General features: G+C 34.2%; 1 protein-coding gene across 2 annotated transcripts in view; it reads left to right on the top strand.

The window, feature by feature from the left end:
* Nucleotides 1-12,805, top strand: part of LOC110715256 (anaphase-promoting complex subunit 7-like) — a 28,324-nt gene extending 15,519 nt beyond the window's left edge. The window contains exons 8-18 of one of the 2 annotated variants that reach the window (XM_021893820.1): nucleotides 19-78; nucleotides 6,619-6,667; nucleotides 7,482-7,555; nucleotides 10,008-10,058; nucleotides 10,135-10,335; nucleotides 10,451-10,495; nucleotides 10,631-10,724; nucleotides 10,849-10,994; nucleotides 12,101-12,330; nucleotides 12,462-12,522; nucleotides 12,630-12,805. In XM_021893820.1, the coding sequence (XP_021749512.1) occupies nucleotides 19-78; nucleotides 6,619-6,667; nucleotides 7,482-7,555; nucleotides 10,008-10,058; nucleotides 10,135-10,335; nucleotides 10,451-10,495; nucleotides 10,631-10,724; nucleotides 10,849-10,994; nucleotides 12,101-12,330; nucleotides 12,462-12,522; nucleotides 12,630-12,707 (1,089 nt within the window). In that variant the 3' untranslated portion in view covers nucleotides 12,708-12,805. The remainder of the gene's footprint in view (nucleotides 1-18; nucleotides 79-6,618; nucleotides 6,668-7,481; nucleotides 7,556-10,007; nucleotides 10,059-10,134; nucleotides 10,336-10,450; nucleotides 10,496-10,630; nucleotides 10,725-10,848; nucleotides 10,995-12,100; nucleotides 12,331-12,461; nucleotides 12,523-12,629) is intronic. The other variant, XM_021893821.1, reaches the window with a different exon arrangement.
* The last annotated feature ends 12,466 nt before the right edge of the window (nucleotides 12,806-25,271 follow it).

Here is a 25,271-nt window from a genome sequence, read left to right as displayed (position 1 = left end):
CTATTGCTATCATTTCAGTCCCCAAGTAGAAGTGGGAGGGCTCTCTCTGATCATCTTGAATCTGGACGCTGGCTGCAGGTATGCAACAAAGCTATGTTACTTATCTCTCTTTTTTGTTGTATAGAAGTGTCTCAAATTTATCTTTTGAGCAATCCTAGATTGCCCTAGTAAGTGCTTTACATGTCAACAATGTAGATGCTAAGCACTAGATGGAGAAAAACTGCTGCATGGTTTAAGGCTGCCTAATTTTTCTGGATAGGACAGGCTGTGTCCTGTAAAATTAGATCATGAGTTTCTGGTCCCTATGATGCTATATTCTGTCTTAATGTCCAAGAGATTTTTTGGTTGCATGCTATTTTAATGAACATTCAGCTCTTGCCAATTCATTGTCTTATGAATAAAATGTCTTAAAAAGTAAAGTAATTAATAGAGAGGGTGAAATCTTCAACACTAATGCCAAAAATTGATCATCAAATTAGACATTGTCTTTGTAATTTAATTTACATATATATATTTTTAAAAAATTTAATATGGACTTGCTAAATTTGAGTATTTTACATGTGATTGGGTAATGATACGAGGGAAAACTTACATCCTATAAGCATGTTTTGAGTTTTGGTCTATGATGTCTATGTGGTTCATGTGTATATGTGCTAGCTTCTTTTAGTTGAAAGATAAAGACTTCTTTTTATTTTAAGGGCAATATCTCCTCTTGTTTTTATCCCCACCAACTTATTAGGATTAGAGGTGGAAATAATTGTTAAGGTGAGAATTGACTTGAAAGGGTCAATTCTAGGAGTCATCAATGAGTTTTAGATAATCACATAAACCATGATAAGGAGCATTGTTATGCACCATTGTCCAAATTGTTGAAATACAACCCTTGTTCTACTTAATAATATAGTATAATTAAACCATAAAATAATCTTGTTAAACCCGTAAATTTTTTTTAGTAAGGGTCATATTTTAATGATCATATTTGTTACTTCCTCCGTTCCACAAATATTGCAACAACTACTATTCTAGGAAATTTTACAAATATTGCAACATTTCACTATTTACATATGTTTTCTCTCGTTCTTTCTCTTCATCACACGAGTCTCTATTATTATTCCTCTCTATCTCTCTCCTCTTTTTAAAATCTATGTACCCTCCCCATGTTGCAAAATTGCAACGACTTGTGGGTTCATTGCAAATATTAGAGGAATGGAGGAAGTATTAAGTAGGCCATACCTTTTAAAATATTGATAGAATGATTTATGTTCAGTTTGCCGTAGTTTTATAACCTTTTAATTCTTTATACTTCCTCCGTTCTTTTAGTTGTATCACTTTTGTTTTCACGGACTTCTAGGCAATTTTTGGAGTAGAGAGTGGTAGAGAAAAAAAAATAGGGCCCGTGTGGTAGGAGAGGGATAGAGATAATTTATTAGTTAAAAAAAAAGTGATGCAACTAATTTAAAATTTCCTTTTTAGAAAAGTGATGCAACTAAAAAAAACAGATGAAGTAATTAAATTGTTTTATAGAACTAAGTAAAGGGAAGAAAAAATGAAAAAAGGGAATTCAACATTACATATACAATAATTTAAACAGAGCTTGATTTTGTATATGTTTTATGTAGCATTAGGTATGAAAAAAACTGAAAAAAAATTGAGCGATTTCTGTAGATAATGCTAAAATAAAAAATAATTCCGTGTATACGTTGCTGTAAAAAATATTTCTTACCATACCGTCCACGTAGGTTTGGGTTTTTGGTTCGTTTTTTGCTAGTAATAAACCGCTAATTAAGATTGCGGTTATACACAAATTAGAATCGCTAATGGTATTAGAGGTTCTTTTTAAAGAACCTCTAATACCATAAGCGGGGTTCTATTTGAAGAACCTGTAATGGTTATTGGTTCTTTAAATAGAACCTCTAATGGTATTACCTTTGAAAAACCTCTATTACCATTATAGAACCTGTAATGGTTAAAGGTTCTTTAAATAAAACCTCTAATGGTATTAGCGGGTTCTATTTGAAGAACATTAGAGGTTCTAGATGGAACCTAAACATAAAGCTTTTTATGTAACCTACACCCCTGCACCTGTTGCAGTTTTAAATTATACTTCATAATTCAACAAATACATTTATAATGTAAATAAAATTCATCAAAATCAATACCAAACCACCATTTGCATTACATATAGTAAAAAAGCCTAAGTACATATAAAAATGTTAATTAGTCAAAATGATAAATATTTACACATACAAAATAATCTTAAATTCAGCTATAATCCACGTTTCTTTTATTTTTATGATGTGCTGAAATTCAGCTATAATTGTAAACACCGAGCTCCTTTCATCACGCCGTTAAAAGCCTCAGACATATTTGTGGTTTTTATGCCATATCCAAAGCCCTCATCATGTAGAAGTGACCGTTGATGTAATGGTTTATATGCTAACCATTCACGAGCTTCCAACTCTATCTCACCAATCCTATTAAAGTAATAGTTGAACTTATTTTGTTGGTGTGCATCAGCTGCACGACCGAACAAGTTCTTCAAGTGAGCATTTTTGAATTTAGAATTGAAATTGGAAGCAAGATGGGGGATGCAAAACCTGTGATGAGCATGAGGCTCCTCCCATCCACTGCCTACCTCATTCATTTTTTTCAAAATTGACTTATGCCTATAAGGTTTTACACAAATACCTTGTCTTTGTGTAACAAATTGTCTTATGCATGCCATAAACCACTCCCAAGCCTCACCAGTCTCTCCTTCAACAACAACAAATGCAAGAGGAAACAATTGAAAATTTGCATCTGTAGCCATAGCAATGAGAAGTGTTCCTTTGTACTTTCCATAAAGATGAGTGCCATTAATGGTGACAAGAGGTCGTCAATGGATGGCTTATACGCCAAAGTACTCTCTTAAACATGTGAACAGAAGGATCTAATGTTTGTATCGTGCACCAATGAACAACGGTTCCTTTGTTTGCCTCTTGAAGGATGAACAACGGTTCCTTTGTTTGCCTCTTGAAGCGCTTGCATATACTTTGGCAACTCTTCATATGATTGCTCCCAATCGCCAAAAATGCTTGCAATTGCCTTTTGCTTCCCTAACCAAGCCCTCTTAAATGTTATGGAATAGTGAAAACGGTCCTTGATGACTTTTACTATAGCATGTACTTTGAAAGAAGGATCGGCTCGTTTGAGATCTAATATGATACTACAAATAAAATCAGAAGTGATAAGAGGGTGGTCAACTTTGTTAGATGTCCCCCATATTTGACAACTGTAACGGTAGGAAAGGCTAGTTTTTTTTATTGCACGTAGCCTCCAAGGACAATTGCATTCCTTCTTTCTTTTGCACTAAACAACATATTTGTCCGACTCCACCTCCTTCACTTTATATGTTTGATTTCTTGTTGCGGAGTACAATTTCAATGGATCTTTTAATTGCTGTAAAGAATCAAATTCTTGGCCAACAACAAACTCACCATTACCAGCATAACCATGTTCTCTAAGCATCAATTAACTTTTAGTCAAACTCAGGAAAATTGTTGAATTCATGTAAAGGTGCACTTACTTTGATAACAACTTCGTTAGCCACTCTTACATCGTCTTCTTCACAATCATTAGTATCTACCCCATCATCATCAATGCCTTGCACATCAATCTCGGGTTGAGTCGAGTCATAATCACCTAAAAAGGTAGTTTCAATGTGTTATGAGGGATGTGGTGATCCAAAATCTGAGAAGTGCTCACTAATGTATTGACCATCTTTGAGCATTCTTGTGAATGATCCCATTACTGCACTTGAATTTGTCAAATTCATGGTCATTTTCATATTTGACCATGAATTTGTGATAGGAAAAGAACCCAAGTTAGTCACCACAACTTGATATACAACTGCATATTTGACATTGTATTCTGTCTCACAGTATCCCACATAGCTACTAATGAATTGTCATCGTTCAACGGAATAGCTACATGCGAACTGTGAATTGAATACCTCATTCTAATTTTCAACTCCATATGCCTTGGATTACAACCCACAACTTCATATATTTTATCTAAAACATCCACAAATTTCAAAGTAGAACTTATAAATGCAAACTTAGTCTCTTCGCCTATGTATGAAATATCACCTCCTTTTTCAACAAGGTCCCCACCCATATAACATAGAAGAGGGAAATTTGAGAACTCCATAAACTAAAAAACCAACTTCAATGAGTAGGTAGTATGTAAGTCATGTAAATAATAGATTAGTTAATATATGACATATAAAATACATTGAACATGATACAATAAAAATTACCAAAACACTACCTATTAGTATAAACTTTAGTGCTTTAGTAAAAAGAATAAAACTATTTTATATCTACAAACTAAGTGCATTGATCGTGATCATAGTAGACTATATATTAAAGCGCTGAAATCAAATTTCCAATGGTATGGATTGGTAATTCAATGGTATGGAGACAATCCAAAAATCCACTCCTATAGAGACAATCCAAAAATCCACTCCTAACAGAGGATTACATACTAGCTCTAGTGATATCAAATTTCCCATTTATTTAAAACAAAAAAAAAAAAAGCCTTACAAGCTACCCATTTAATAGCATACAATATGATTTCATAGGTTTCCATCTAACAATGATCTTGCAATCAAATAAATATAATACCATGCTAGATAAATTCTATTAGCAAAACAATTATATAATTTACGAAGAAAATATGTATATATATATATATATATATATATATATATATATATAAAATATATATATATATATATATATATATATAATGTGATAATCCGATAACGTAGTCAACACGAAACATTGCATGAAACAAATTAGAATCTCTATAACTATTAATTTGGGGTTTTTATGAATTACGGAATTAATTAAGGGTTATGAATTAGAAATTGCAAGTTTGCAACTACTTTTGATCAAATTTTGATTAGGACTTAATAGAATAAGTAAATAATTATAATTGTATACTCGAAATTATTGTAAAAATAAATAAATCAAAATTAGGGCTAACCTTTAAATCAGGAGAAAGAGGGGTGAATTGAGATTCCCGCACATAGAGGTTCGGTCGACGGCGACGGTGGAAATAACAAGTGGTAGGTGGTTCCGGTGGCAATTCGGATTTGTGGGTAGCTTTGGAGTATGGAGTTGTAATTTTATCACTGAAGAAATGCAATGGAGTGGTGTTGTGCCTTTTTTTTTTTTCTTTTGCTTTGGAGGAAGATGAAGACTTAATATTCTTAAATTGCCCAATAAGTCACTGAGTATTTTAAGTATAAACCGCATATAACTTTAGCGGTTTTAATAAAAGAACCGCTAATGAAATTAGCGGTTCTTTTTTAAAATCCGCTATTGTTATTAGCGGTTTATAGCCATAAATCTTCACTATGCCTATGTGTACGGTATCACGGGAAATAGTGTTAAAACTGACATATATATGGAATTATTTTTTATTTTAGCATTATCTATGGATATCGCTCAAAAAATTGAGAGATTTGTTGGGTATTTATGGAGTGATATCTATAGATGTAAAGGGGTCTTATACACAGGGAATTGTGTCACGACAAAAGGACATGAAACCTTGGACTAAAACAAATGTTTTGCTGTACTAAGTAGACTTTTTCAAAATGGATGTTCCTATGCTTGAGAACCTATTTATTGTTTGCACATCTTGTGTTGACTTGAATGTGGTGCTGGTTGTCACGTGCTAGCTTGTATCTTGTGTCAAGTGGTGCTCATGAATCCAATTCTAGCGCTTCACTCATTTTCAAGAATTGTTTGTTTTGATTGGCAGACAATATTAGAATAGTTTCTCCCACCCTTGTTATGTTCAGCCTTGCTTCAACAATCAGTCAAAATTTTATAAAACAATATATGATATTCTTCCTAAACTAAAGGTATCTTCTCCATGCCTGCTTAGCAGTTGAAGATGGAAGATGATGCCACTGATGATGAGACATAACCAATGTTGAGATTAGGATAACTTAATGAATTTATCCTTTACAACCGCATTTGACGAAAGCAGAACTTGTGCTTGGTTAATTAATTAAGGATTCCCTTGTATACTAGAAACTTTGGTAAGGCGGCTGTTGGGCTATAAAGAGTATATGTAACTGTTGCGATATAAAGAGTATATGTGTGTGTGTATGTGAGAGAGAGAGAGAGAGAGAGAGAGAGAGAGAGAGAGAGAGAGAGAGAGAGAGAGAGAGAAGAGGGGGGGGGGGTGGATGGAGGGGGAGGGAGAGAGTGAGGGTGAGAGCGAGGGAGGGAGGGGTGGAGAGAGGGCCAACGACTTTATTTTTAGTATGACATTTTGTTCCAATTTGTAGTTTTTGATGTAGAAGTACCTCACAAGTAATTAAATATACTGCATTGAGGCAATTTGCCATTATCTTTAAGACTTCAGTTGACTGTATAGGTAAAAAAAAACAACTTGATGTCTAATTGTTAGTAATGATGACTTAATGTAACTTTATTTTATATTTTTTGGGAGCAAGTAAATATTGTCACTTTATGTGTTAGTAATATCAATGTAGCTAGTTACATTACATATTGATTCCTTCAATTTATCTAAAATCTTAACTCCTTATTTGTCAACTTTAAGCAGCGTTATGTTGAGGCCCAGTGTTGCATTGCTTCAAATGATTATAAAGGTATGATTCTTAGGATTGACATTAAACTCTTTCTTCTATTCCACAAATGATGCCTACTTTAACTTTTTTTCGTGCTTACAATTATTATTAGATGTCTTTTAAAAGTTATCATTTATCCAAATTGCGCTATTTATTTGAATTATAAGTACAATTTCAATTATAAGTAATAAGTACAATAAATAAGTGACACAAAGTAAGTTTTTTTTTAATAAGGTGGGATAACAGTATAAATATAATTAGGAGTTCAATAATGAATTTTTTAATTTTGTAGGATGGAGTACATCACTATCTGTTTCATATTTTCCTAATTCCAACCTACTTTATATTGTTAGTTTGAATCCTGTTTTCAACTGTCGTCTCTTTATAAAAAAAACTACAAAAACAATTAAGATGCACATTATTTTAAGGGGCAGCTATGTTACTAGGACTCTTCATTTCACAAATCTTTGACAGTTGATATGGTTTGGACACTTAGATATTTGATGAAGGATATTTTTACTAAATAATCAGTCAAATACTTCGTTTTAGGGCAAAAGTAATACTCGTGTCCGACTTGCACAACTGAGTATCGTAGCATTCAAAAGGCATTCTTACAGAAGATTGTGTTTGAATTAATATGATGAGAATAATTATTGTTATCCTTAAAGCACTTGATGAGACAGTCCGGAATAAGCAATTGAAAGTTTGTTTGTTGGATCTTGCTTCCACTGAATTTTGTTGTGGTTCCTATCCTTTTAAACCCTCCCCTTCCCCACTCTCTCTTTTTTTAGTTTTTGTTTTTGCAGTAAGTTTTAAAGTCTTTGTTGATCTGCAGGTGGCTTGGAAATATTTTCAGATATTCTGCAACGATTCCAAAATAATGTGCATATACTTCTTGAAGTTGCAAAGGTTGGTAAAGCTACCATATTCTGGTCATTAATTAATTAACATTTTAGTTTATGTCAATCTCTTGCTGTGGCTACATTGTTTTGATTGGTTTGATTACATATTTCTCTTCGAATTTAAGAATTATGTTGTAGCTTGGCTTGGGAAAAATAATTTGAGTTCGATTCAGACTGATTCTGATTAGCTTGAAGAACCTTGTTCCAAATATATAATTAAATAAAAACTAGAATTGTTTTTCCCCTTCATAATATTATTTGTTGTGACCTTATGGGTAATTAATGCTAAAAAAACAATGCATCTTTGTGATGTACTACCTCTGTTTTGCTGAGTCTTCAGCAGTTTTCATAGCACACATTTGAACCCAAGTATCTTATAATTTGTGATTTAAAAAAAATTACAAAAAGTTCATATATTGAAACTACACATCAAGGTAAAGCTAGCAAAAAATTTTACACGAGTATTTTTATTATTAGATAAATTGATAAATACTTATGGTGAAAGTTTTCTCTCTTTGAATTAAAGAATATATATCAGAAAAAAATATGTTTTTCTTTTTTACTTAAGCTACATGCCAGATACCATGGAGTTTGAGTTAATTAATTTTAATATTTGAATTAATGATATTAGTTCAAGCACGGCTCATTAACAAATGAACCAAACTTGATTTGTATTATGATTCCTATTTATTACGTACAATACCTGTAATTGCATCCTTAATGTGCAATTACAGTCATCTGCTTTCTTTTCCTCTTCACGACATTTGTGTAGATGTCATACTTGTGTGAGTCTTCTTTTGTTCCCTTATAGTAAATTCATGGTTGTGTTGTTTGATGTGATTAATACATTTTTTTGCTGCATTTTGAACAATATGTTTAACCCCTACGGCCCTACCCCAGCTTTTATTAATATAAGGGAGAGTATGGAATGTAATATGATAGGTTTCATTTTAATCCACTTCTTGAATCCCTAAAACCTATGTTACTCCAACTCTTCATTTTATGTAAGACACCCTTCTCGAATACCTGACACTTGGACATGGGAATGAAATTCTTACCCCACAGTTCAATTTTCGTCCTATCACTAAATATTTTGATGCCTATATATGTAGAAAAGTAATAGAAAGGGAATCAAAATGAGGGAAAGAAAACAAATACTTTCTCTGTTTTTTTATTTTTTATTTTTTTTTAGTTGACACATTTTTACTTTTGACACTTATCACAAAGTCCAATTTGACTAGCTTTTGTGACGTATAGTTATCATAAAACAATCATGTGAGATCTTGTTAGAATCGTGTCATTGTATTTTTTCAAATATAAAATCAACTTTTGTAACTTTTGATTATCTATAGCTAGTGATATTAATCATTCAATATGTGTGTTGGCAAATGTGATAAAATAAATGTATCAACTAAAAAAGAATGAGGGAAGTATATGCTAAAAGAATAACATAATTTTAACAAGAACTTGAAACAATTTCATTTCAAATGTTTGTGCATAACTTTGTAATGTACTTCCACTACTCCATTTTAGTTGCAACATTAGGATTTTGGCAATTTTCGATTTTATATGTTTTTACCAAAATGCAACAAAAGATATTAATGTTTAAATTGTGCATTGACAAGCATGAAACTACTAGTGTTGCAAGTAAAATGGAGAGGAGAAAGTGAATAGCACATGTGAGAATTTAGATTAAGATTTTTTTTTGTTAAGGTAACACCTTTTGACACTTTTTGCCTGATAGCATCTCGTGTAATTTTGTTTCGTCAAGTTATATATTTTAACATTTTAAGACTTTTGCTGATGTGTTGCTCATACCTGTACCCTTATCTGTGCTCACAATGCTGAGGCTGGTTTTTTTTTTTTTTTTTTTTTTTTTTTTTTTTTTATAATATCAGTTAATTGATTTTCATGCTGTCAAATTGTGCCTTATGCTATGAGCCTATGACTTAATGCACATAATAATATGATGACACAGTAGGTTTGCTGACTCACCTATGATGCAGTGCCTGAGTCAATTGTCAAGGTTCTTGTATGATGGGTTTTTTTTTTCTTTTTTTTTTTTGAGAGAGAGAGAAAGAGAGGGGGAAGGGTTGATTGTTGGGAGCATTTTATTTGAATTTCATCTACAGATTGTTTAATTTTAGCTTTATGAGGGCAAATCAATGAAGATGCTAAAATAAAACCTTTGTTTCCTTGGGTGAGAAGCATTTGACCATGTGGCACAAATTTGTCCTCACAAATCTAGCTAATGATAAATATTTGATGATACCATTTGCAATGTTGGTTCAATTGACATATATCAACATCCCTCTCTCACCTCAAAAAAAAAAAAAAAAAAAAAAAAAAGAACAAGTTTTTTGAGTCTATCTTAATTGAGTTTGATTGACAACTAAAAGCTGCCATTGTAGCCTTGGTATCAGCATCTAACTTACATTTTTTTTAAACTCTGGGTGAAGGTTGAAGCCATAGTTGGGAAGAATGACGAAGCAATACTGAATTTTGAAAAGGTGGTTGCAGACCTGTAATGGATGTGAAGTTACAAATAATCTTATCCACATTTTGATATTCTGATGATCATGACAGGCTCGTTCTCTGGATCCCTATGTAGTTACTTACATGGATGAGTATGCAATGCTTCTTAAGAAGAAGTCTGAATATCCAAAGCTAAACAAGTTAGTGCATGACTTGTTGAACATTGATGCTACCAAGCCAGAAGTGTTTGTTGCTTTGTCAGTGTTCTGGGAAAGAAAAGATGAGAGGGGAGCACTGTCTTATGCAGAGAAGGTTAATCTGATTTCCTGGTGTATAATTGTTGTCGCTCTTCCTTTTTCCTGGTTTATGGAACCTACTAGAGTTATTTTATGCATTCTCTAACTATGTACCTCGTGTTGGCAACCAGAGTATTCAAATTGATGAAAGGCATGTATCAGGCTATATCATGAAGGTATGCCCCAAAATCACATACTTTAAAAATTATTATTGGATTCTGGTTTGTCTGAACATCTCACCCATAATGCATCTATACACTACCTTTCTACTATTGTATTGGCTGGTAATATTTGGCTAAGTATTAATGCAGGGGAACTTGCTTTTGTCATTGAATCGACCTGATGCAGCAGCTGTTGCATTCAGAAATGCGCAGGAGCTAAATCCTGATTTGCGGTCATATCAAGGTTTATTTACATATCAAAAAAATAATATAAAAAACAAACAAAAAATAAAAATCCAAAAGCTGTTACTGAAGTCTTAAATTTGGATGTCGTCTGATTATTCGTAACTAATTAATGATTTTTTTAGGGTTGGTGCATTCTTATTTGGCAATATCTAAGGTTAAAGAGGCTTTGTATATAGCAAGAGAGGCAATGAAGACAATGCCTCAATCTGCAAAAGCCTTGAAATTAGTTGGAGATGTGCACGCTAAAAGTTCTAGTGGGAGGGAAAAGGTGTGATTATTGTTTCTTCTATTGATTTTGACTTTGATCATTATGCGAATTTGCTCTCATATATTCTTTTTCGACTAAGAGTTTTATGCTTGGCAATGCACAATTTAAACTACTAATATCTTTGGCGTTTTGGTGAAAAAATATAAAAATTAGATTACAATAAAGTAAACATTTAGTTGAATCAAACATGATCCCATTTAACTGCAATTATTTCTTTCGTATTGGGATATAAATACTCTCTCCTTTTCTGTAATTGCAACACTTCCTATAAATGACCACTTTTTTAAAATTGCTATACTTCCGGAAATGGATTATTATTACTTTACTTCCTTCATTCTTTTATTATTGCACCATAAGGGATGGACACAAATGTTTTGGTAGTGGAACAAAGGATGAGAGAGAAAGGTAGAAGTACATAATTGCCCATGCATTGTACACATGAACCAGAAAGTCTAGTGTTGAAACTTAGGATATATCAGGTATTTGCAGTGTGATTCCTTAAATGAATGTGATGCAATATTTGTGAAATTTCCTTAACAGTCAAGTGTTGCAATATTAAAAAAACAGAGGAAGTATTATTAATGTTCCTTCTGCCTTCCATATGCAATTAAATCTTTCTCAAACATACGTATTTTATTTCTCTATCCATAGCCAAACTTCCATATTAATATTATTAACTACCTTCCATATTCATTCCTCTATCCTTGAAATGCTGTTGATAGTTTGATTATGGAGTTTTGTTATTCCCCTCTATTAAACAACATTTTTTTTTGTGTACAAAAGGGTCTCAGGATTCATCTTTGAATATAACATTTTTGGCTTGTTGTAATTAATAAATTGATCTAATGCCTTAGTCTTTAGAGTTCCTTTAACCTAGCTTTTTTGTTTCTCTTTGGTTACTAGTTATTAAGATGAAGCTAACATTTAATGTTTCTTTTCACTCTGTTTTATTCACATAAACACAGTTACAGTTTCTACTGATTTCACTGTAAATCATATCAAGGCTAAGTAGGCTACATAAGTGCTTTTGAGGAAATTAATGACTACACCAAATGTCTATATCCTGTTTTGTTGTGCTTTAACTTTTGCATTGCTATACTTTCTAGGCAAAAAAGTTTTATGAGTCTGCTCTAAGATTGGAACCTGGTTATCTTGGGGCTGCGTTAGCACTCGCTGAACTTCATGTCGTTGAGGGCCGAAATGGTGAGGCTGTGTCTCTTCTTGAACGGTACCTTAAAGATTGGGCGGATGACTCTCTCCATGTGAAACTTGCACAAGTATTTGCTGCCACAAACATGTTGCAAGAGGCACTGTCTCATTATCAAGCTGCTTTGAGGTGCAAATGTTAGCCAACTTTTTTTAATTCTTTGTATTCTGAACGTACAAATGGTATTGTGAAATCATTTATTCTTTGATACTTAGTTAGTGACTTATATGGTTCTTAATTTAACTCATTACAAATATCAGAATAAACTCCCAAAGTGAAGCCGCAAAAAAAGGGTTGGACCGTTTGGAGAAGTTGATGAAGGTTTGCCAATCATTTAATTCGTTTTGGAGTTTTCCATGCTTCATCATTTTCTCAATCTTGTTGGTAGATTAACTAAAATTTAACATGGTGATCCCATAATATCGTAGGGAGTTGATCCGGATGCACCCGAGGAAGATGAAGACAATGAGGTTGAAGGGGACCAGGAAGAAACTGAGCTTTTGTGAGATTTGTAAGCTTATGAAGATTTTTATTGAGTTAAGTGAAGAAGGTTGGTCCTTCACTTTCTTGAGTGGTGTACCATAATTGTCTGTTGTAACTTATATATATATATATATATATATATATATATATATATATATATATATATATATATATATATATATATATATATATATATTAAATCTAGGAATTGAGTAGGTAGATAAATTTTCGTACCCAATTATTTTGATAAATTAGACATTTATGTGAATGTCCAATGTAGCGCTACATTTTTGTAATGTTTTATAGGCAGAAAGGGCAATTGAGTTGCACATAAATTGGCTCAAATCAGCTAGAAAAGAGTTTGGTATTAGGAAGTTCTTAATGATGTTACTGATGCTTTCTTGTAATTTACTTTGTTAAAAAAACAAGAAAAATACTCTTAGAAATATTGCTTCCCAACCTCTATTACAACCGCTCAATTAATGACAAGACCCAAGCAATAAAACCAAACAATAAAATCAACAACAAAAATGTATCTTGAAGATTTGAACAGGCAACTAGTCTAATTTAACTCTTAATGAGAAGTTGCACAAGTTATATTAATACCTTGCATTAGCTATACTAACTAGTATGAATGCCCTACAACAGAAACTTCGTAAAGACAGTAATAAACAAGGTGGTCTTCAATAAATATAAAAAATAAATGAAAGCAAGTATTAATCGATTACTCAGAACAAAACGTTGATGAAAAATTTAAAGTGAAGCAAATATTTTCTAAGCATTATATAAGCTGGTACAATCATACACTATGAATGATCATCTGAAGCAATAGCATGTGAGGAAGATTGAATCGAAGCTATGGGATCAGGGAAAGCAAGAACAACTAGATGTCCCGCACGGTGGTATTGAAGATTCCAGAACCTTAGTTGAGCAAGGGTCTTGGTCTTTGAGTTGCATCCAACAAGATATGACCCGTTTTGGCCACTAAGACGAGAGCTAACTTGCGGCTTCAAATAAGCAATATGAGGGTCACCAGGATGCATACCAAGCACGCTACAACTATAGGATTTTGGTCCCCATTTAGGTCCCCTTGTGGGGTCCAAAACGTTGATTTTACATATTGGTTTCCAGTAGTAACCATTAAGATTACGGGTATGCATATCGTATCCTTTAAGTTGCCAAAATCGAAGATCTAGGGATAAGCCTGCATATTGGCTGATCCACAAGGAGCCATTTCATACACTTAAACCTTCCATACTAGAATTTCAGCAAACTTGTTGTCGTGATGGAGGGTGAATGACACCGAGGAACACCTTTTCATAGGGATCGTAAACAACAATGTTATTCCCAAAAGGCCAATGAAGACGTCTATCGTGAAGTATAGACTGAAAGTCATTTATATATGAGGACCACCTCAATACTGTTTCAATAGTCCATTCACCAGAGTGTGATGAGTAGATCTCCACCTCATATTGGGTACGCGGGTGCATCTGCTGGCATTGATGTTCATGGTGAAACCTTACAACCTCAAACCTGCAATTGCTGTACTGTAGAGTGGTTGTTGATAGTAGTTATACAACGTACAAAGCGCGTTTGATTTCTGACTTAGCGCAAGGCGCTATGCTTGTCGTCTTGCGCTAAGCCTGTCGTCTGGCGCTAACTCCTGTCGTTGCCGACAGGAGGTATTTTATTCTGAAGGACTTGATATGTCTCCGTACTATTTTTTCTATAAATAGGGGTCGTATCTCCCCGTTTTCATTCATTCACAACAATCACCAATCATCTCTCTTCTCTCTTTAAGCTAAAGTTTATTCTCTCTCTATTCTTTTTCTAAGCCTAGCCCTTTTCAAAATACAATATTCCTCATTCACAAGTTCTAGACACACCTCTCTTTAAAAAAAAAAAAAAGTTCTAGACACACCTAGCCAAGTTGGAAGTTGTCTTCGCCCTAGACGTGAAAGGTTGATAAAATCTGAGGGTTTGGTCCCATATCTCTATTTCAATTATTTGAATTAATTGTTTGATTTATTATTTTCTTTGAATTAACTAACACATGTATTTTGTTATTAGAAAGAGATACAAGGCATCCAAGTATGTAATTTAATTATTATTATCTTGATATAGAAATCATGCTTTAATTATTTTGATTCCTAGTGTCATGTTAGGATGTTTTTATGCTTCCTAGTATCATGTTTAGGGTGTTAACTAATATTTCTAATATCATGTATGATGCTTCTTATTTCTTTCCTAATATCATGTTAGGATTAAAGCTTTGATCTTTATTGTTTAGTGATATGCTAGGATTTGTTATTAATCTTGTTAGTATCATGCTAGGATCTTGCTAATATTATTATGCTTTATTAAGATTATTATGATTATGATGATGGTGATTTGTTGTTATCAAAATTATGTTGCTTGATATTATTATATATTGTTATTGCTTGATCACGCCTTTTATGCATGTTTAAAGGGAAATTGTACTTGTAATCACGCTTAATAAGATAATTAATAATCTTGTTTAGGCTAATATGATTATAATTCAAGTGATCACTGTAGACACCTAAAAAAGTCTCCCCACAACCAAACTCGATGATGAACAACCTTTCACCGCCATTATTGGTCGGGTTGAGTATTTAATCTTGGAGTGCTTAAATCCATATTTCCATTTCATAAACCAACTCAACTTCTTGTCCATTTCCCCAAACCATAACTTATTTTCCTCTTTTAGTGCCTTTATCCCCAAAATAATTAATTTCGTGTCCTTTAAAATCATTCATTTCGTGTCCTTTTTATAAAACGTTTAGTCCAGTTTATTTTGGTCCATAATATGAGTCTAATGATTGAATAGTTGGATGGGGGTTTAAAAGATCTTTCCAATGATATATTATAAGCCCAAATCCGAGTTATAACAAATAAGTTATGGCCAAAATATTAAACTGAGCCCAAACCGAACCTAACCCCATTTTACCTACGACCCAATGATCATGTGGAGGGTCCAAATGATTTAATCCAATTCCTAAACCAATTAGAATTAATTAGAAACTTCTATAATTTTCTAAAAGATCCTAATTATCCTTTTTGAAAAGATAAGATTAAAGAGTTTGAAATTGAATAAAACACTTTTTTGTTTGGAAAAATTGCTCCCATTCATCTGAACTTTGGCTCGTCTGCCGAAAATAATCCCAACTTTCGTTTATTATCTATTGCACCGAATTTTGGGGGTTATTAATTTTCGTTGCACCCAAATGACTTGCAACCGGTTGAAGAGGTCAATTTTGCTGACTTGTGATTAGTTGCACATGTGTCGCAACCTAATTGGTAAAAAAAATTAAAGATTAAAAATAAATAAATCTAAAGATTTAGAAAAAAAAGAAAAAAACCAACACATCCCGCACCCACCCACAGCCAGCCAGCCAGCCAACACCTTCCCCGGAGCACCGACCACCGCCCAGACCCCCTTCCCCTAGAGCGTCGGTCGCCGCTCAGTCATGCTTCCCCTCTCCTAGTGTCGGCAACGCCCGACCACCCTCCCCTTTCCCTTTAAAATTGGCCACTGAAACGACCACCAGAAAAACGCCGCAACCCCTATTTCTCCGTGAATACGACCACCGAAATGGTCGAAATCGGCCGAGTTTCAGGCTGGATGGTTGGGTTTAACCCAAAATCGGCCGATTCGGCCGATCGTGGCTAATTTCTTTAGCGGTGGCTGGGCGGTGGCTAATTTCGAGATTTGGGGAAGGGAAGGGGTTTTCGGGGTGGGGGAAGGGAAGGGGTGGGTTTCGAGGGAGGGGGAAGGCTCAGCGGCGGATTCCGGCAGCAGGGGAGGGGTTTTCGGGAATGGGGCTGGTTTTCCGGCGGGTTGGGGTGGGGATGTGGTGGCAGCAGCTGGGCATGGGGTGGTTTGTGGGGTTTTTGTTTTTTGTTTTTTATTTTTTTTTGAAAAAAAAAATTTAAGCCAATCATACGTTGACACGTGGCTAGGTAACCTGCTACATCAGGTTAGATGACCTGTTGGGTGCAACGAAAATTAATACCTCCCAAAGTTCGGTGCAATAGATAATAAACGAAAGTTGGGATTATTTTCGGCGGACGAGCCAAAGTTCAGATTAATGGGAGCAATTTTTCCTTTTTTTTTTCTAATTGAAAGACATTCAAAGATAGACAGATATTATTTTTGTGCCTTATATTTTTTATCCAAATTTTATATGGTTGGCCCTTGAAATTATCTTTCCAATGATATATTATAATATCAATTCCGAGCTATAACGGAAAGATATGAATAAAATATCAAACTCTATCCAAAATTGACACCATCTCACTATTTTGGCCATATCTTTTATTTTATAAAATATTTTAATCTGATTCTAATTGGGTTAGAAATTAGACTTCAATAGCTTTAGAACTATATCTTATTTATCTTATTCCGATTTCTAGATCAAAAGATATGATAAAAACAAAAACCACAAAAACTGCAATCTATCGAGTTTTATTCCGATTTAATTCGGATCTTATCTTAATTCTTCGACCCTTCTTCTTTTCTCTATATATAGAGGTCATATTACTCCTTTTTCAATTATCAACAAGCTTGATCATCAAATAATTCTCTTCTCCCTCTTTAGCCTAAACACTAGCCTCCCTATTCTTTCATTCCTTCCCTTAAGCACCCAAGGAGTCCATATAATACTTGAAGTTCTATACTTTAACCAAGGCGTGAAAGGTATAATTGACTGAAGGTTTGGACCAAATAAAATTTATTTTTTATTTCATTTAATTTCCATTTGATTTATATTTTTTATTGAAATTACTAACTGTTTATTCATGATGTAGCAATTTAAAGGAACGCGCGAAATGTGAGTAATTAATTAATTTAATTACTCTTATTTTGTTTTAATATTGCTAGTATCATGATTAGGTTAATTTTATATTTGATTTGACTAACGCTATTATTGTTGAATTGCTTCCAATATTAATATTTATTCTATTGTTATTATGATCACCATATTGCATGTTTAAAGGGAATATGTAATTGAAAATCACGCCTAATAAGATAATTTGGACAACCGGTTTAGTTAACCTTGTTATTAATTCAAGTGATCACTAATATTTTAGAATTATATGTTGCATTAATATTCAACCAATTTAGCATAATAATAGTTTGGAACAAATTGAATCTTTGTTTGTATGCCTTTGAGATGCAGGAATCACTTTTCACAATAAGAATCGAGTAGAGGCCAATACAGGCGAATGTGACTCCATGACTCACTTCGTACCATCATCCCCAATCCTCTTTTCGTGGTTCCGAACCATACGGAGTTAGTAATCTCATAGATTATGAATGGGGTGTAACCTTCACGGGTCAATCGTTGTTGCGTATCGTTGTCCCTTATCGTGGTTGCCTTTTTATGATCCGTGAACGGTTTACAAGTTCCTTAAAAACTTGTTGGCGGCTCCCTAATTTATTTGTCCCTAATCGTATTATGTCAATTCCCACTTCGTATGAGTGCCAAGCATATTCACACATGTTTTTAACGTACGCGCACTTCGAGCGACGCCTACATCGCCAATAATTGTTTTGTTTGTGCATTAATATTCAACCAATGTAGATTAAATAGGTTTAGGGCTAATATATTGATTGTATGTTAGTCAGAAAGTGCACATGAATACGAGAAGAATAAAGTAGAGGCCTATTATTAGGGCAGGTTCAATCTCTTTTAGTTTGGATTTGTACCTTCATCCCCGAATATCCAGTCATGGTTTCAGACCACTATGGAGTTAGAGATCTCATGGATCGTGATGGTGTGTAACCTTCACCTTGTGAACGGTTTACAAGTTTCTAAAACTTGTTGGCAACTCTTTTACTCTAGCTTCCTTCCCTTGGGACGTCACCATGCTTAAGTGTATGATCACAGTGGGGCTCAAGTGTGGGATGCTTGAAATATTCCCTACAGTTTTTGGCGACTCCATTGGGAAATGAGTGGATGAGACACGAAAAGTTCTAAGTATTTCATGTGCGAATTTTGATTAGTATTATTGGCATAAGCATAAAAAATTCCGCATTGGAAAGACCATCCGTAATGCGTAAAAAACTTAGGATTTTTACACGTAGGAAATTAGGGAAATATCTTTCACAACTAAAATTGAAATAACGCTGCCAAAAACTGGAAAATTCAAGAACAGAAAGCTGTCGAGGCATGTAGGTGTAGATACTAAAAATGTCTCCCCAAAACCAAACCTGACGATGAACAACCTTTCACCTCTATTATTGGTCGGGTTGAGTATTTAATCTTTGGAGTGCTTAAATCCATGTTTCCATTCAATACATTTCATAAACCAATCCATTTCCTAGCTCATTTCCCGACACCATACCTTGTTTTCCACTTTTCGTGTCCACATTGCAAAACCGAGAGATACTGATTTTTTGGTCTTATAATTTTGATCTAATTATTATTTTAATGGATAGGCCTTGAAATAAGCTTTCCAACAATATATAATAAGCCGAATTTCAATTTAAAATGAAGAAGATATGAGCCAAACACTAAACTCGACCCAAAACCGACACCCTTCTTTTAAAACAGCCATATCATAAAATCTACAAATGATTTTGACCTAATTTTAATTGGGTTGGAAATTAGACTTGATAAGCGTTCCAATGATATATTATTTTCCTTATTCTGAGTTATGGATAAAAAGTTATCATGATTTTAAAAAGGCATAAAAAATTGAAATTACCGCGCACAGTGTAAAAGCACCGTTTCACGGCGCCTGATGACGTGGCACGGTGCCTGGTGCCATGTCATGGTAATTTACAACGTGTCACGATGCTATTTTTCATGGTTTTAAGCGTGAAAATCAACCGTGGCACGGTACCTGTTGCCGTGACATGGTATTTCTCACAGTGTCACGGTGCTTTTTCCGTGTATTTTCCGCGTTTTCTCATGCACTTTTTTACTGTGACACAATGTACTGTACTGTGCCATGGTGGACACTTCCGTGTCACGGTACGTGTGCCGTGTCAAGGAATTTTCATGTGTTTTTTTCCGCGTAAACCCTTCACGCGTTTTTATCTTTTGTAGCCTATTTTCTGTCCCGCATCACACCAATTTCTCCCGAGTCACGGTATTATTTTCCATTTTTCGGCATCCTTTGCCGTGTCCCGGCAAAACTTTTTTAGGGTTTTTATATTTTTAGGGTTCCGGTGTTCCCCACGCTCATTTTCCCTATAAATACCCCTTCCTTTCTGCAGTTCGGGGCACCAAATCAATTTCTCTTCTTCTCTTTTACACCAAAAATCAATCTCTTCTCTCTCTCTCTCATATTATAAGCCTTAAACATATATTCTTAATTACATTATTCTTCCCTTAAGCACTCCAAGGAGTCCATACTTAACCCAAGGTTCCGTCCTTAAACTAAGGTGTGACTGGCATAAATAACTGAGGGTTTGGACCATTCAAATCAACTCTACTTTAATTTAATTTCGATTTGATTTATGTTTATTGAAGTTACTAACAATTTATTCATGATGTATCAATTCAAGGAAACGCGGAAAGTGAGTAATTAATCACTTAATTACTCTTATTTTTATTCTTGTTGCTAGTATCATGATTAGGATAATTTATGATTTGATTTGACTAACAATTTATTGTTAAATTGCTTCCAATATTAATGTGTATTCTATTATTGTTATGATCACCATATTGCATGTTAATGGGAATATGTAATTGAAAATCACACCGAATAAGATAATTTAGACAACCGGTTTAGGTTTCTTTTTAATCATATTTTTTAATCAAGTGATCACCAATATTTTATAATTATGTGTTGCATTAATATTCAACCAATTTAGCTTAATAATAGTTTGGAGAAAATCGAATATCTTGTTTGCGTGCCTTTGAGATCGCAGGAATCACTTTTCACAATAAGAATCGAGTAGAGGCAAATACGGGCGAATGTGACTCCATGACTCGCTTCGTACTATCATCCAAAATCCTACTTTCGTGGTTTCAAACTAGAGCATGGATATGGAAGAAGTCTTTCAAATGGACCAATCAAAAAGGCGATAAGCTGAAAATCGTCACAGGCGAAGGGATGATGTTTGAAGAATCGGACGACGAATCTAGTATAGACTCTAGGGAAGATCAAAATCTAGGCCTTGTGGCCATTACTGAATCTTTATTTTCTAGTTTTAAGGACGAAGATCCAAAAAAGAATTATTCTCTTGATGTAATCTCTTTTGAATTTAATAATATGAGCTTTATTTCCGAGTATATTCCTTCTCTTGAGTCTTTTGAATGCTATAATAATCAATCTAATGAAGATGATAATATTAATTAATTGGCTGAACTAATGAATGAACGAGAACAAAAGAACCCTATAATTGAAGAAACCAAAACAATCAATATAGGAACTAATGAAAACAAAACAGAAGTCAAAATTGGCTTAGATCTAGATCCGGAAGAGCATTCGACCCTCACATCGACGCTCAAAGAATTTGAAGATGTGTTCGCTTGGTCATACAAGGACATGCCTGGAATAGATAGGGAAATTGCGGAACATACTATTCCCTTGAACCCTACCTCTACACCAAAACAAAAACTTCGACGAATGAATCCTGATGTCGCTTTGAAAATAAAAGTAGAAGTAAAAAAGCAATTAGACGCAGGTTTCATTCGCGTATGTAATTACCCAGAATGGGTAGCGAACATCGTCCTAGTCCCTAAAAAGGATGGACGAGTTTGCATGTGTGTCGACTTTAAGGACCTTAACAAGGTTAGCCCTAAAGACGATTTTCCTCTACCTCATATTGATATATTGGTAGATAACACGGCTTAACATGCAATGTTATGGATGGATACGTAGGTTACAACCAAATTTTAATGGAAAAAGAAGACGAAGAAAAGACATGCTTTATCACCCCTTGGGGTATATATTGGTACACCGTCATGCCATTTGGTTTAAAAAATGCAGGAGCTACGTACCAAAAAACGGCTACGATTCTCTTGCATGATATGATGCATAAAGAAATATAAGTGTATGTGGATGATATGATCGTAAAGTCTAAAGATAGAATGGGACATATAAAAGCTTTACGCAAAATTTTCACTCGCATAAAAGAATACAAAATGCGATTGAATCCACAAAAATGCGCCGTCGGAGTAACTTTCGGCAAGTTACACGGATACCTAGTAAGCACACGTGGTATTGAGATTGATCCCTCTAAAATAAAGGAAATCATTGATTTGCCTCCCCCGTAAACATAAAAAGAAATTAGGGGGTTCCTTGGCAAGCTACAGTACATTAGTCTGTTTATTAACAAATTGACTACGACTTGTGAGCCAACGTTTCAAAAATTGAAAAAAGAAGAAAAACATGAATGGGATGATCAATGCCAAAAGGCCTTTGAGAAAATCAAAGATTATCTCAAAAGTCCACCAATTTTAGCACCAACAGTACCCAAACTACCTCTTAGGCTATACATCATAGTTACAGAAATGGCCACAGGTGCCATGTTAGCACAAGAGGTAGAAAAAGTCGAGCATACAATATATTACATAAGTAAAAAATTCATTCAATATGAAACAAAATATAGCACCTTGGAAAAAACAAGTTTAGCATTAGTGTGGGCAACTAAAAAACTACGACATTATATGCTACCACACACTACTCATCTGATTTCTCAACAAAATCCGATAAAGTATTTGTTCGAACAACAACCTATACAAGGAAGAATATCCAATTGGTTGGTAATGTTAGCCGAATTTGAGCTAAAATATATTCATGTAAAATCAATAAAAGGGAAAGTAATTTCCAATTTTCTAGAACAACATCCAATTCAAAAAAGTCATGCAGAAACTACTCATCTTCCGGATGAAGAGATTCTCATGACATAAGATGACAAATGGGTAATGTACTTCGACGGTTCGTCCAATAAAAAAGGATGTAGCGTAGGAGTGTTACTCATAAGTCCAGAGGGAGCACATACTCCAATCTCTTTCAAATTAGACTTTGAGGTTACTAATAATACTGCAGAATGTGAAGCGTGCATTATGGGATTAGAAGTAGCATCTAGCATAGGTGTGAAAAAATTAGAGGTATATGGTGATTCTAGTTTGATTATAAATAATTTACTGAAAAAATGGAAAATAAAGAACTCCACAATGATATTATACCAAGCACACCTATTGAAACTCATCGAGCATTTTGAACATATTGATTTTAAATATCTCCTAAGGGATGATAATCAATTTGCCGATGCGCTAGAAAAATTAGGCTCAATGATCAACTTTCCATATCACTTAAATATGATTCCATTATGCATTGATAAGAGAGAAGAACCAGCATATTGCAACACAATAGAGGAAATAAATGACATTGAAGGAGACAATCTTTGGTATGATCATATCGTCCAATATATTACCCATAGCACATATCCTGAAAATACTTCATCGAATGACCAACGAGCCTTGAGAACACTTGCGGCCCAATACGGTCTATTAAATGATCAATTATGCAAAATAGGACATCATGGTCAAAGTTTATTGTGTATAGACCAACCTGAAACCACACGCCTTATGGAGAATACTCATAAAGGTGTTTGTGGACCTCAAATGAATGGTAAAATGCTTGCAAAAATAATTTTGCGACAAGGGTATTATTGGTCCATTATGGAACATGATTGCATACAATATTTTAAAAAAGTCTAGAGTGACAAATGTTCGCTAATTTACAACACCTTCCACCATCTGAACTATACAATCTCACTTCCCCTTGGCCTTTTTCAACTTGGGGAATTGACATAATTGGTAAAATTTCTCCAACAGGAGCAGGAGCACACGAGTACATATTAGTAGCCATCGATTACTTTACCAAGTGGATTGAGGCTGCTTCTTACGTGAATATCTCTTCTAAACATGTCGCAAAGTTTCTCGAACGAAACATATTTTGTAGATAAGGAGTTCCACATGAACTAATTAGTGATCAGGGATCTCAATTCAAAGCTGAAGTCGAGACCCTCTTAACTCGTTATAAAGTAAAACATCCTCACTCATCTCCTTATAGACCTCAAATGAATGGAGTTTTAGAATCGGCAAATAAAAACATAACAATCATTATTAATGAAATGGAAGAAAATTATAAGGACTGGACGAGTAAACTACACTTCGCACTATGGGGTTATAGAACGTCCATAAGAACATCAATAGGAGTAACTCCATACTCCTTAGTTTTTGGAGTGGACGCAGTTCAACCAGTCAAACTGGAAATATCATCCATACGCATCGTATTCAAAAGTAAACTACCGGATTCTGAATGGGTAAGAGCGAGGTATGAATGGCTTTTATTACTCGATGAACGACGATTAAGAGCTTTACATCATGTACAAGTCAACCAACGACGCTTTGCGCATCATTTTAACAAAAGGGTACGACCTAGAAATATCGAAGAAGGTAACTTTGTAATAAAGGAAGTAAGGGTCCACCAACCGATCCAAGAGGGAAATTCAAGCCTAATTGGATAGGTCCCTACCGCGTAATTGAAATCCTATCAGGAGGAGCCATCAGATTCGTAGATATTGGAGGTGATGAAATTTGCCAATTAATAAACATCGATCGAATTAAAAAATATTACATATGAAATCCGGATAAACTCGTTCATTCATTAAACAAATTAATTTTAGCATTCAATTGAAAGATTATAAGTGTTATGCACTTTACCGAATAACACGGTAAAATACATAACACTTGGGGGGGGGGGGGTAATTTAAAAATAATAGACTATTCTAAGTGTTCACATTTTTTCGAACATCACGAAAAAATCTTCACACATGGGGGGGGGGGTAATAATGTAGAAAATAAAAATAAAAAATTTTAACACTCGTAGTACAGGTGTCGCGCGCAACCGGACTGGTTGCGCATGGATGTCACGTGCAGCAAATCCAGTTACGCGTGCCACTTGATGACGAACTGCGAACCTAGAATTTTTTTTACGCTTGATTAAAGTTACGACTTTTACTTGCGATAAAAAGAGGGTGTTTCTCGAAAATAACATATACTCGGAAAATAAAAAAATTAAACTTTTATTTAAGCTTTGTCTAAACAAAGTTTGATTAATTTTTCATTTAATTTCTACATAAGAGATTAAAGAAAAATATAATAATTAACATTGCAAAAGAACTACGCAAAAACCTGATTTCGTAATACGAATACATAGGCAATCTCTATGATTCGGTCATATCAAAAGAAAAAAAATATAAAGCTCATTTTATTTCATTCAAAATTCAAAATAGGAGACATTATTGAACTAGATGATAAATAAAAAAAAAATAGTAGTGATTACACTTTATTCAAATTAAGCTAATGCCAAAATTGTGTAACACTCTAAGGTTTTACTATGTCCTCGATTGTCACAGATGATGGAGGAGTAGTTTCCATCGCAGTATTTTCAGAACCCTTAGAGCTTTCCCCTTCACACTTCTTTTTGACCCAAACATTGTTCTTCAATTTAGGGATTGGGGCCTTTACAACCTGTTTTCCTTTTCCTTTAACAATTGGAGCCTTCTTGCGAATATTTGGTGAAGGTTCTTTATTCTTTAC

The sequence above is a fragment of the Chenopodium quinoa genome, unplaced genomic scaffold, assembly GCF_001683475.1.
Source record: "Chenopodium quinoa cultivar QQ74 unplaced genomic scaffold, ASM168347v1, whole genome shotgun sequence".
Lineage (NCBI taxonomy): Eukaryota > Viridiplantae > Streptophyta > Magnoliopsida > Caryophyllales > Amaranthaceae > Chenopodium > Chenopodium quinoa.
This window is presented reverse-complemented; position numbering and strand designations above follow the sequence as displayed.